The sequence below is a fragment of the Macaca fascicularis genome, chromosome 10 (assembly GCF_037993035.2).
Source record: "Macaca fascicularis isolate 582-1 chromosome 10, T2T-MFA8v1.1".
NCBI classification, from domain to species: Eukaryota; Metazoa; Chordata; class Mammalia; order Primates; family Cercopithecidae; genus Macaca; species Macaca fascicularis.
The window spans coordinates 88083287-88096334 of NC_088384.1; the positions used below are offsets into that span (position 1 = coordinate 88083287).

Below are 13048 nucleotides of genomic sequence, written 5' to 3' on the forward strand. Positions count from 1 at the left end.
CTGGGCTCTCCCGCTCTCCTCCCTTCCCCGTTGCCAGAGCCAACCAAACCCCATCTCCCATCCAAACACCTAGACCCTCTGGGGAATCCCCTGCCCACTTCGTTCCCTAACCTGATCCCGGCCTGCATCTCCTGGGGACCCCCTGCCTCATAGACCTGGCCAATCACCATCAGTTTCCAGAGAGCCTACTTCACTGGGGGGCCCCGGGAGGGTCCTCCCAGCCCTAGTCCTGGCACTCATCCCCTCATCCTCCCTAAGGCCCTGTTAATTTCCCACCTTGCCCCTTCCATAATGACAGACCAGGCCAAGCCCCTCAATATCAGAGAAAAATCTCATCCCCCTGTCTCCCTGAAGCACTCCATGCTCTCCCCACCCAGTCCCTGCCCAATCCATCCTCAGTGTCCCAAAAGACTATCACCACCCCTCAGGGCCCTGGGGATCCCTTGCCCAGATACTGGATCCCAATCACAACGCTTCCCACCTTGGGTCTCCCCGCCCCTGCCCCTCAGCTCTGCTCAGCTCAGCTCTAGATATTCCTCTCCATGCCCGGCCTCCTACTGGTGGCCCACGACTTCTAATGGTCCCCTCCTGGCTGCTCCACACCCTAATCATGACCTCCTCTTCACCTCCTCTTCCACTCCCAGCGTCCTGGACCCTCATTTTCCACCCTCCCACCAAGACCCCTGAACCCTAACAGCCCCATACCACAGTCCTAGATGGAGGCCAAAGCCCCATCTTCGTCTCCCTTTATGCTCCCACCCTGCAGAAGTACCCAGTCCCGTGCACCCTCACCACGCCTCATCATGGCTCTTGAAGCTCCCCACCTCCCAGACCTTCCCCACACCCCTGCTGGTCCATAGCCCCTTTCCTCACACCTTTTCAAAACCCGGCTCCTGTCCCAGAACCCTCCGCCTCTCCCCAGACCCCAACCCGAGCCTGCCCCTAACCCAGCCCACCCCGCCCCTGCCCTGTCTCCACAGCCCTCTCCACCTCTGCCTCCCTCGTGTCTCTGGCCTGGACACTGGCCTCCTACCAGAAGGTGCTGCGGGACTCGCGGGACGACAAGCGGCCGCTGTCCTACAAGGGCGCCGTGGCCCAGGTGCTGTGGCACCTGTTCACCATTGCCGCCCGCAGCCTGGCCTTCGCGCTCTTCGCCAGCGTCTACAAGCTCTACTTTGGCATCTTCATCGTGGCCCACTGGTGCGTCATGACCTTCTGGGTCATCCAAGGGGAGACGGACTTCTGCATGTCCAAGTGGGAGGAGATCATCTACAACATGGTGGTGGGTATCATCTACATCTTCTGCTGGTTCAACGTCAAGGAGGGCCGTAGCCGACACCGCATGACCCTCTACCACTGCATCGTCCTGCTGGAGAACGCTGCACTCACCGGCTTCTGGTACTCCAACCGCAACTTCTCAACCGACTTCTACTCCCTCATCATGGTCTGCGTGGTGGCCTCCAGCTTTGCGCTGGGCATATTCTTCATGTGTGTCTACTACTGTCTCCTGCACCCCAACGGGCCCATGCTGGGTTCCCAGGCACCTGGTTGCATCTTTCGTGAGGCCTCAGAGCCCTGTGGCCCACCCGCTGACGCCATCACGAGTCCCCCCAGGTCCCTGCCAAGGACTACAGGTGCTGAGCGGGATGGGGCCTCGGCAGGAGAGCGTGCAGGAACCCCCACCCCACCTGTCTTCCAGGTGCGGCCTGGCTTGCCTCCCACACCAGTGGCCCGCACCTCGCGGACAGAGGGGCCTGTCATCCGGATTGACTTGCCTCGCAAGAAGTACCCTGCGTGGGATGCTCATTTTATTGACCGCCGGCTCCGGAAGACCATCCTGGCACTGGAGTACTCCTCACCTGCCACGCCCCGGTTGCAGTACCGGAGTGTGGGGACCACCCAGGAGCTGCTGGAGTATGAGACCACAGTGTAGGCTGCAGTGTCCCCGCACAAAAGGGACAGGCTTGGCTGATCCCACATCGGCCACAGTGTTGAGCCCGGAATTTCAGGGCCACCAGGCTAAGGGGGAGTGGATCTGTTGGTTCAAGAGTAGAGCAGCCCCACTTTTGGGTTCTTTCAGGGGACGGGGCAGCCTTGCAGAGGCCCCAGCCCTGGGCCCCGTTTTCAGCCTTGTGGCCCATTCCCTAAATTCCCCTGACCCAGGGCCTGGGGAATCATCTGGTGCTACACTTTTCGAGCTGCCCTGCTTTCATGGGGCCTCCACACCTCTCCCCTGCCTGGTGTTGCCCATATGTTGCCCCTGCTGGACTTGCCAGAGAAAGGGCACTGTCTGGGGTCCATGACCTAGACCCTGTGCCCCTCCGGGGTTGTGGAGAGTGGGCTGCCTCTGTGGTGGCAAAAGACCTCTGAGAAGGATGGAGGAGGCCGTGGAAGGGATGGGGTGAGGTTGGAGCATCGTGTGGACAGGGATGGCATGGCTCCTGTAGCATCTGGGGCCTGGAGCCAGGGCAAGAGGGAGTTGAAGAAGGGAGTTAGGGTGGGGCAGGGTGTTGGGGTGGGGAGCTGGCAGTGCTGGAGATGGACAGGAGAAAGAACTGTGGGGGTCTAGGCTGGCAGAAGCATGGAGGGGTGGAAGACTTGGGGGAGGGGAACCTGCAATGCAGAGCATAGCGAACAAGAATGAACTCCTCAGGAGATGTCTCTTGTTGTGGGCTCTGTGAAGGATGAAGTTCCACATGCCTCGGGTGAAATATTTGAAGGAGCCATTCTTTGTTCTAGATGAGTACCTGGAATGTGGCTTCTAGATACAGGTCTTCAGCAGAGCAGATAAGATGTCTGGAAAGATCTCTGGGCTCAAGTGCAGCTGAGGTTTTAGCACATTTATCAGAGGAACTGATCCAGAAGCACGCTTAGTTCTAGATTGAGTTCTAGAGTGCTAGGCTGATCAAATGTCCCAGGGAGCCACTCTGATCTGTGTATTCTACTGTGATGGGGGAGGACACTGGAGCCCCGCTGCTCTGCTGTGGGGGATTCTAGCACCTGTCATGGTGGTGGGGGAGAAGGGGTTCTAGAGCCCAGTGTGAATGGAATTTTCTAGGAATGGGTGCTCTGATTCTAGACTTCTGGGGCTTATGGGAGCTCTAGGCCCCTGTTACCTTGGTCCATAGCCATCTTTCTAAAAGGAAATTGTCCTCAGAACCCCTGAGACATTTCAGCTGCCAACTGGTTCCCAGCTGGAAAAAAAATAGCTTTGGGGACGTGACATGAATCCTGGCTCTCAGCCACCCTGCAAATGGGGCTCCCTGGGGCGACATCTGGGAAACTGACTTGTTTTGCCTTAGATCTGATGACTCCCCAGGACCTGTGGTCTATTCCCATGGCCTGAACATCCTGGTGTGCCCAGGGGACTCACTCAAGGCCCCTCCTCCCACCTAGGACAGCCAGTGCTGGACTGAGGGGGTGTATGGGAGAGGAGAAGTAGGCAGTTCCATGGGGTGAGGAAACAGAGCCTCTAGCAGAGCTGGGAAACCTGCCCCCCTCCACACACACATACACACAGACACACACACACTCCCACAGCAACTTAGGTGTGATCAGTGGGAGAGGACAGCAGGGGATGTTAAGGACAGATGCAAACCTGATCCTGGAGTGAGGTGGGCCATGAGAATCCTAGACTATGCAAATTAGAAGGGTGCTTAGACCTCCCTGGTTCAGCCTTTCTTGGGTTACAGATGGGAAACTGGGGCCCAGAGTGGCAGCTACTCTCTCAAGGTCCCAGACTCTGGGCTGCCCATCAAAAGGTGATGGGTAATGATGAATTGCTGGGGATGCAGGGTGACCCCAAAGGCAGAGAGGGCCAGACTGCCCACATACACACAAGCACAATCACAACCATGATACAAGTCACCCTCCCCACCAGCACACAGGCCAAGATGGTGTGTGCATCATCCCTCCTGCCAACACAGCAAGAGTGCTTTTCCTTCTTTCTGCTGCTAAGCACCCTCAGGAACCAGGCCTCAAGGGTGATGGGAGCTGGAAGAAGCCCAAGGCTGACCCAGGCCCGCTCTGTTGGACTCATCCATCCTGCTTGTTCTCTGCCCAAATCCATCTTCGGAGACTGAATTCACACACAAAGCCTTTGTGAGATGGGAGCTTTGAGGATGCAGACCCAGAACCAGAAACAGACTATTTCTCCAGGGCCGACTTTGTGCCAGGAATTTTCACCCCATGTCGTTTCACTCACACTCTCCTCTGGTCATGACATCCCTGCAAGAGAGGCATTATCAACCCATCTTACAGATGAGGAAACTGAGGCCCAGAGAGGTAGCATGAGGGCCACCCTTGGCAAGTTGTTCTCCTCCCCAGTATCCCAGAATGGCCCATCTGGCTGCTGCCTTCTAGAGGAAAAGTCCTAGCTGGGGTCCTTTACACTCCAGGAGATTCCCAAGGTGCAGGGATGTGCTGGCAGGGCTTGGCATGGTCTGAGGCTCACAGGGAAGCCATGGCCACATTTTTGGATTTTACTCCACCCCTACTCCCCACCTCTTATCAACCCCACACACCCTTCCCTCAGGGCCTCTGCCTGCAGGGACATCTGGGCACAGAAATGGCCACAGTCAAAGGGCCCAGGGAGAGGGCTACAGGCACCTTCTCCTGCTTCTTACCCTCAGAAGAGTCTCAGCCCTTTAAGGACTGTCCACCCAGGAGCTCGGGACCAGGCCTGAGGCCCCCTGCTCCACTGGCTCTTCCCTTCATTTCATTGGGATAGAGGAGTCAGATGAGGGAGGGGTCCATCCCCTTAGAGCTGTTGTTTTGTTTTTCTTTCTGTGACACAATCTACCTCAGCCGGTCTGTCCCCTGGCAGAACTGACCCCCCTGGTCCTCTGCCCCCTGTCCCCTGACCCCCACCCCAGTCTAGATGCTCAGTCCTTCCCAGTCCTTCCCACCCTCCCAGGGTCCTTGCAGCCCAGAGGGTCCCTGAGGGTCCCTTAAGCCACCTGCCCTCCACATACATTAGACAGGAGAAAGTGAGACCCAGAGAGGACCAAGGACTCACCAAAGGCCACACAGGAAGTCAGTGGCAGTTAGGATTTCCCTGGGGATGAGAGGTAGTTGGGTGCATCTTGATTTTGCCAGGAACAGAAGAGAACAGGATACTTTGGGTACCAAATACGGCAGACCCTGCCCTCAGTTACCTCTGACCCCAGGAGACCAGTGTCCCCATTTCCAGGGCAGACTTCTGTCTCCCTGTTTTCTTAGAATGACCCCCAGGCTGTTGACTGTGTTCCCCAAACCTCTGCAGGCACCACGCCCCCATCACGGCACCTCCTGGCACTGATGTGACGTGTGTCTTGTAACTGTCACCCCAGCTGAACAGCACAGACCTCCCCACTCCCCCAGAGGGCTCCCCAACAAGGGAGCCTTATTTGATCCCCTCCTGTCATCTGCCTCATTCTTGTGTCTCCCCAAAATCTGCCTTACCCTCAGTCAGCTCCCTGCTACACCTGTGTCCCACAGAGGCATGTCACCCATGAGAGTCGGGGTAGGCAGAGGGCAGGAAAGCTGAGACCTGGGGAAAGTCCAGGTCTCTGGATAAGGGCTGAGGGGCTGGGAATATTCAGGGAAGGTCTTGCTTGCAGCCAACACCCTCCTAAGTACTCAAGTTCTGCAGGTTCTTCCCTTGGAATTCATCTGGGCCTGGAGTCCACAGAAGCCTCGGACAGTAGGGAGAAGGTTTTCTGGGACAAGGGCTTCATGCGATGCAAACTCAAATGCCTCAACATAATGAAAATAAGAGTAATGGAGACAATAGGGAGTGGTGGGGACTCTGGCAAACAGGAGAGTGACTGTGTGCCCTGCCTGTAGGAACTAAAATTCAAATGTTTGGGAAACTGCAGGCCGCTCATATTTAGCCCACGTGCCACCAGTTTGAGACTTACGGTTCAAAATGTTGAGAAGGTTCTAGAGTGTCCTGCAGAGTCTCGAAACCCCTCAGGGGAAGTCAGGGACAGAGGCTGTGGCTCCCTCTGAGACTTTGCTAGTCCAACCCTAAATCCCCATCACCTGGCTATCTGAGAACTGAGCCCACTGCCCTCTCAGCTGAAAAGGGAGTCTGGGGGTCCACAGGGTCCCTGGTTTGGGAATCATCATTTGATAAGGGCTACAGGCCCTCCAGTGCCTCAGGTTAGGGGCTGCTGGAGTCTTTTCCAGCTTGGGGGCCACTGGTTAGGAGGAATTGACATTGGGTTGCAGGGGAGTCCAGGTGCAGGATATGGACTGAAAGCCAGGACCCAACTGTCCCATTCTGTGCTGGCCCCTGCCACCTTTGGCACCTGTCTCCCTCCCAGTTCAAGCTGTGGTGGGGCCTGCAGTAGAGATTGGTAGGGGGAGCTGTCAGTTTATGTTTTAAAGTGCTTTGCAGTGTCTCAATGGAAGGGACTGAGTGGGTGCCAAGCCGCATGGGCAGTAGTGGGGTTGGGGTCTGAGTCCCCCTTCCCAACCACAGAGGCTTCTGAGACCCAGGGCTGGGGAGGAAAGGGTCTGCAATGTGCCGTTCTGGTTGGGGAGAGGATAGGACATTTCTGGGTCCTTGGCTGCTCCTGATAGAGGTATGGGGAGGAAGGACTCTGGAGCGGGAGATGTGGGAGTGGAAAAGGAAGGCCCCATTCAAGCCTGGCCTGGTTTCTGGAGACAGAAAACTCCCCAGGGGACAGAGAGGTTACCCCTTGTGCTGGGCTTCTGCCACCCTTCCCTTCTCTGGAGGAGGAGGCTGCCCTCTCCTCAGCAACCCTGGCCTTTATTCTATGCATAACCGCTGCAAGAGCACCCCCGGGCCAGGCTGAAGGGGTGGGGGTCCCAGGGCACCTGCAATAATCTCAGAATGGAGGGTACCCTAGGACAAAGAAGGGGTACAGAGGCGCCAGGGGGTAAAAGACGATTCCTCCATCTCTCTCTCACCCAAACTCCCCCAGATCGAATCCGACCCTTTTCTGCCTGGTCTCCATTAAGCTAAACCACTGAACTTGTAGGGGCCTCATATAAACACAGCCCCCAGCCCCCCTGCTTTCCAAACCCATCATGAAATAGCTGGAAGGGATCTGAACCGTTCCCATAGCTCCCTCATTATTTTCTTCCCTGAGGATCCTGTGGTTTGGAAGATTTTTCTCCCAAACCAGCCTCATTTCTTGAAGAAGAATTCATTTTCCCACATTAAATTAACTCAAACTGAGCTTCTGATTGCAGATAAATGCTTCCAAAGCCTCAAGTCAACTTCTAGGGCTTGAAGGTGGGGGAATATTTGTATTTTATTGAGTTGCTTAATACAAAATTCCTAAAAGCACTCGTGGGCACCCATTCCTGCTTTCACAGGCCCTGAGGGTCTGGGACCCCATGTTAGGAATCAATGGTTTAGACATCCAGCATCCTATTTTACTGAAGGGGCAAGCCCAGTGATGGGAGATGGCCAGCCCAAGGTCATACAGTAAGTTGGTGGCAGGGTGAGACCAGAACCCAGTTCTTTTGAGGGTCCCACCAGAATACCCCCAGCCCTGATCCTCCCCTCCATGCCCCTGGAACTGTAGGAATCACTAGCCATGCCTGAGGGGCTAATCTCCCTCTGTCAGCACAATTCCGAGTGATTCTTCCCCTACCTGTCGTCTCTTCCTCCCTAACGGGCCCTCACCCCTGTCCTCTTCTGTTTCCTTTCCCTGGTCCCACCTCCTGGTATATACTACATCTGTGCCATCCTCCATCCCCTGACCCCCATTCACCCTCCGTGCTTCCCCCAGGAGGGGGAGGGGGCCCCAAGCTGGGGCCTCTTTACTGAGACTCTTTTGTACACCACGAACTTTTTGTATATTTTTAATTTTGCTGCAACATGAGATATTAAAAGTCATTTCAGTACGTGCTGCTTGTGTCCTATTGTTTTGGCTGTTCTGGGCCAGGGGAAGGAGATGAGGAAAGAGGGATGGGTAGGGTACCACCTGCCACAATCTCTGTGGCTTAAGAGAGAAAGGGGCTGGGAGAGGGTGGGACATTACACAACGTCTCCTGTTTATTGACAGCGTCTCAATCGATCAACTAGAATCCTAAGGACAAAAGTTCTACAGATTATCTCCAAGTTCATTTTACAGATAAAGTGGGTGGGGGGAGATAAAGGTGGGGATACTTGTCAGAGATCACAGAATGAGTCTATGACAAAATCAGGACCCAGACTGAAGTTCCTAACTCCACTACAACCAATACTTATTGAGAACCTACCAGGTGCCAGGCAGTTCTAGGCATAGTGAACAAGAAAGATATCAAACAGGCAAGGTCCCTGCCCTCAAGGAGCTTACATCCTATCCTAGGGGGTGTTGCCTCTTAGAGGGCCTCTGTCTCCAGGCCTTCCATCCTAATCCAGTGGTTCTCAAACTTCAAAGTGCATGAGAATCACTTGGAGAAGAGGGGATATGTTTCAAATGCATATTTCCGCCTCCATAATCAGGGAGTAGGTAGAACATGCCTGGAAATCTGCATTTTTAAGTTCTTCAGGTGTGTTTAAAGAACATGGCTGGGAATCCTGCATTCTGGTGCAAGCGGATCTGAGGACCTGACCTTGCAGATCTTTTCTTTTTTTTTTTTCCAGAAACAGAGTCTCACTCTGTCACCTAGGCTGGAGTGCAGTGATGCAATCATAGCTCACTGCAGCCTTGTACTCCTGGGCTCAAGCAATCCTTTTGCCTTAGCCTCCTGAGTAGCTAGGACTGCAGGCACATGCTACCATGCCCAGCTAATTTTTAAAACATTATTATAGAAATGAGGGTCTCCCTATGTTGTCCAGGCTGGTCTCGAACTCGTAGCCTCAAGCAATCCTCCAGCCTTGGCCTCCCAAAGTGGTGGGATTACAGACGTGAGCCACTGCACCCAGCCAAGGACCACTACTTCAATGTACCCTCCATAAATCTGATCATGGCATTTCCTTGCTTCAGAACCTCCCATGGCTCCCCAGTGCCTTCAGGATAAAGGTCAAACTCTTCTGTCAGATTCTGACTTTTTAGAAACTGGGCCTAAAACCACCTCGAGTCTCATCTCTGACATACCCCACCTGGCTCCCATAGCCTCTCCAAACCACCCATCTTCCTGTTTCCGTAAGACTCTCCTGATTGCCATCCAATAGGCTTTCTCACCATGCTTTCATGCAGGTGGAGCCCCAGTTCTTCCAGGATCCCCCTCCAAAGTGCCCAGGGAATGTAACCCTGACCTGGCCCCAGGAGGCAAATCATGATTGACCAAAGACAGTGGTTTCCAAACTGTGGTCTCCAGACTAGTAGCACCAAGGAACTTGTTATAAACGCAGTTTCTCAGGTCTCAGACCTACTAAATCAGCCACCGTGTGGATGGGGCACAGCAATCTATTTGACAGGCCTTCTGGGTGATTCTGATGTATGCCTACATTTGAGGACCATTGGTCTAAGATAATTCCCTTGACCAGGGATTGATGGGGGCAGGGGCATGTGACCCAATTCTGGTGAGGTAGGGACTGCTAAGTGTCCCCCAGTATCCATGTTCCTCCTTTTCTCTAAAGAGTTTTTAGCTAGGCACATAGCCACTCAGAATAAAAGACTACATTTCCCAGCCTCCTTTGCAGCTAGGCTCCGCTATGAACCAAGTTCTGGCCAAGGAGAAATTTGTGCTACTTACATCACTTTAAAGAGACAGATCATGTTTTCTGCTTTGTTGACCCTACTGGCTGGACTGCAGCTGGGTGGAGAGAGCCATCTTGCAGTTGATAGCAGAACCACTGCTTGGTGGAGCAACAAAATAGGAGACATCAAGGTCTGGGACCCAGGGGGCTGCCACACCCACCCTTGACTATTGCCTGAAGAAGAGAGAAACTCTCCTGTTTAGGTCCGTTATTCGGTCTTTGACTCAGCCGAAAAAAGTCCTGGCAAATGCATCTGGCCCCTGGGTTCTTAAGGGAAGTCTTCTGAAGATTCCTGGGAAAGGTTTTGCTCCATGAAAAAAAGACACACAAGAAGGGGAAACCCTTGGCCTTATCTCGGGATGGCATCATGTGCCACTCCCAAGGCCACTGCAGCCACCTTGCCAGGTGCGTGAGTCTGCTCGGGCTGCCATAACAAAATACCACAGACCAGGCAGCTTAAACAACAGAAATTTATTTCCTGACAGTTCTGGAGGCTGGAAGTCCAAGATCAAGGCATTGGCAGAGTTGGTTTTGTTACAGGAAAGGGGTCCCCATCCAGACCCCAAGAGATGATTCTTGTATCTCACACGAGAAGGAATTCAGGGTGAGTCCATACAGTACAGTGAAAGCAAGTTTATTAAGAAAGTAGAGGAATAAAAGAACAGCTACTCCATATGCAGAACAGCCCAAAGGCTGCTGGTTGCCCATTTTTATGGTTATTTCTTGATGATATGCTAAACAAGGGGTGGATTATTCATGTCTCCCCTTTTTAGACCATATAGGGTAACTTCCTGATGTTGCCATGGCATTTGTAAACTGTCATGTTGCTGGTGGGAGTGTAGCAGTGAGGACGACCAGAGGTCAGTCTTGTGGCCATCTTGGTTTTGGTGGGATTTAGCCGACTTGTTTACTGCAACTGTTTTATCAGCAAGGTCTTTACGACCTGTATCTTGAGCTGACCTCCTATCTCATCCTGCGACTTAGAATGCCTTAACTGTCTGGAAATGCAGCCCAGTAGGTCTCAGCCTCACTCTACCTAGCTTCTATTCAAGATGGAGTTGCTCCGGTTCAAACACCTCTGACAATTTCTCCTGAGGCCTCTCTCCATGGCTTGCAGACAGCTGTCTGTCTTCCTACTGTGTTCTCACACGGTCTTTCCCTGTGCACAAGTGACCATGCTGTCTTGGTGTGTCCAAATTTCCTTTTTTTTTTTTTCATTGGAGATGGAGTCTCATTCTGTCACCCAGACTGGGGTGCAGTGGCGCGATCGCAGCTCACTGCAACCTCCACCTCCCAGGTTCAAGCGATTCTCCTGCCTCAGCCTCCCGAGTAGCTGGGATTACAGGCGTGTGCCACCACACCCAGCTAATTTTGTATATTTAGTAGAGATGGGGTTTCACCATGTTAGCCAGGCTGATCTTGAACTCCCGACCTCAGGTGATCCGCCTGCCTTGGTCTCCCAAAGTGCTGGGATTACAGATGCAAATTTCCTCTTCATATAAGGACACCAGGGAGATTGGAGTAACATCCACCCTAACTGCCTCATTTTAACTTCATCACCTCTTTAAAGACCCTGTCTTCAAATACTGTTACATTCTGAGGTCCTGGGGGTTACGGCTTCAACAAATAAATTGGAGGGACACAATAACACCAGCAAAGTAAAAAATATAAAGGAATTTGATGCTAGTGTTGAGCTGCTCAAATAACCTGAAAGCACTCATTATTGGACTTGTTTTAAGAGAGAATAAATGTTCCTTCTTGTCTAAGCCACCTTTGGCAGGGTTGTCTGTTCCTTGCAGGCAGAACTCTGGCACTGTGTTTGCTCAAGCTGTTCCCTCTGCCCAGAGTAACCTTCCTTCCATTCACCTTTCAAGGTTTGGCTTGAATGCCACCGGCCTGGGGAATGGCTCCTGATTCTGCCTTCCCCCAAACAAGTTGCTGGCCTGATACCAGAGTTCTTGGCTTGTGTGTCTTTGTCTCTAACCAGATCCCGGTCAACATGTGCACTGACCACCTGCTGCTACTTTCCCCACTCCTGCCTGTGGCAGGCATTGATAATCAATCCCTTCTTCCTGCTGGGAGTAGATCCAGTTTTTATAATCCTCTACGCAGCCCTCAGGCAGCCCCTGCCAATCAACTGGAGGTGGCTCAAAAGAGATGAATCCTATCTGCCACAACTGTTAAGTCTTTGAGAGCAGGGACTTTGTTTTGCTCATCTCTTCTTTGATTCACAAGCTAATTTTAATAATACGTTATCATTGTGCACTTCTGTTCTCATTCAATCCCTGCAGCAGCCTTCCAAGGCAGGTACTGCCATTTTCCTGCTTTTGACACGTGAGGGCTCTGAGGTGCTAAGAGATGAGGTAATGTGTTCAAGGTCATATACATTTGAGCCTACATCCACCATCTCCAACCACTTCCGCTGACATTTACTAAGCACTTCATCTGTTATGGCTCTGCAGGGAGCACTGCAGGGAATACAGAGATAGTTTTCTAATTTTAGTAGCATGCAAAACACTTATCGCCCTATCTGAGATTCCCAGCAGTTCAGCGATGTTTGGAGCTAGTCCAGGAATAATACAAGCTTCCATTTTATAGACAGGGAAATTGAGGCCCAGAGAGAGGAAAAGGCTTGCAAAAGCCAGTCATAGAGATGCCAGAGCAAGAGACCACATCTCTCATGCCCTGCTGCTGCTCCAAGGGTGGGAATTCTGGGCTGGCTCAAGGGGTTAAGTTGGAGCTTTCATGTCCAGAGCAGAGTCAGGAATTGGCTAGCACACCCTGGCCTCTTCCTGTTCGCCTGGCAGGCTGAGTGGAGATCTCACTTCCTGTACTGGGAGGTGACCGGCAGGATGCAGGGGAGCAGGAGGGAGTGGCTGTGAGAGCCAGCACTAAGCAGCCTGGGCCATTTCCCCTCCAAGGGAGGGGAAGGAAAAGGAAGGGCTAGTGGCTAGGATCTCCTGTAGCTCTCACACCCAGAAGCAGTGGGGAGCTCTGATCCTCCCTCCAAGGCACTGACCCTGAACACCAGGCTTTCAGAAAAAGTCTTTCAGTAGAATCCAATGCATTGGTACTTTACGGTTTCCAACTGCTCTTCCATCCATGGCCTGTGTCTTTCTGGCCACAGCTCTGACGAGCAGAGCAGGGCTTTGGGAAATTATTGTTCCCATTGGAAAGATAAGAAAGCTGAGGCCAAGAGAAGTTACAATAAGCAACCTGGACCAGGTCATATATAGCAAATCAGTTCCAGAGCTTAGGTCTCCAGAACCCAGGTGTCGCTGCAAGGTGTGAATGGGCCACTCAGAACCTTTCCATCTGTCCTGGGTGGGGCATGCAGAATGCATAGGTCCTAGAGGTAAGGAACGCTAGGCTCAGATCTACACCAGCCAGAAATCCCAGCTC

At 52.9% G+C, this 13048-nt stretch overlaps 1 protein-coding gene across 1 annotated transcript in view; it reads left to right on the plus strand.

Moving 5' to 3' along the window:
- The window catches only part of XKR7 (XK related 7), a 33030-nt gene extending 25162 nt beyond the window's left edge, over positions 1-7868 (plus strand). The window contains exon 3 of the mRNA XM_005568650.5: positions 981-7868. Within this exon, the coding sequence (XP_005568707.1) occupies positions 981-1933 (953 nt within the window). The 3' untranslated portion in view covers positions 1934-7868. The remainder of the gene's footprint in view (positions 1-980) is intronic.
- Positions 7869-13048: the final 5180 nt, after the last annotated feature.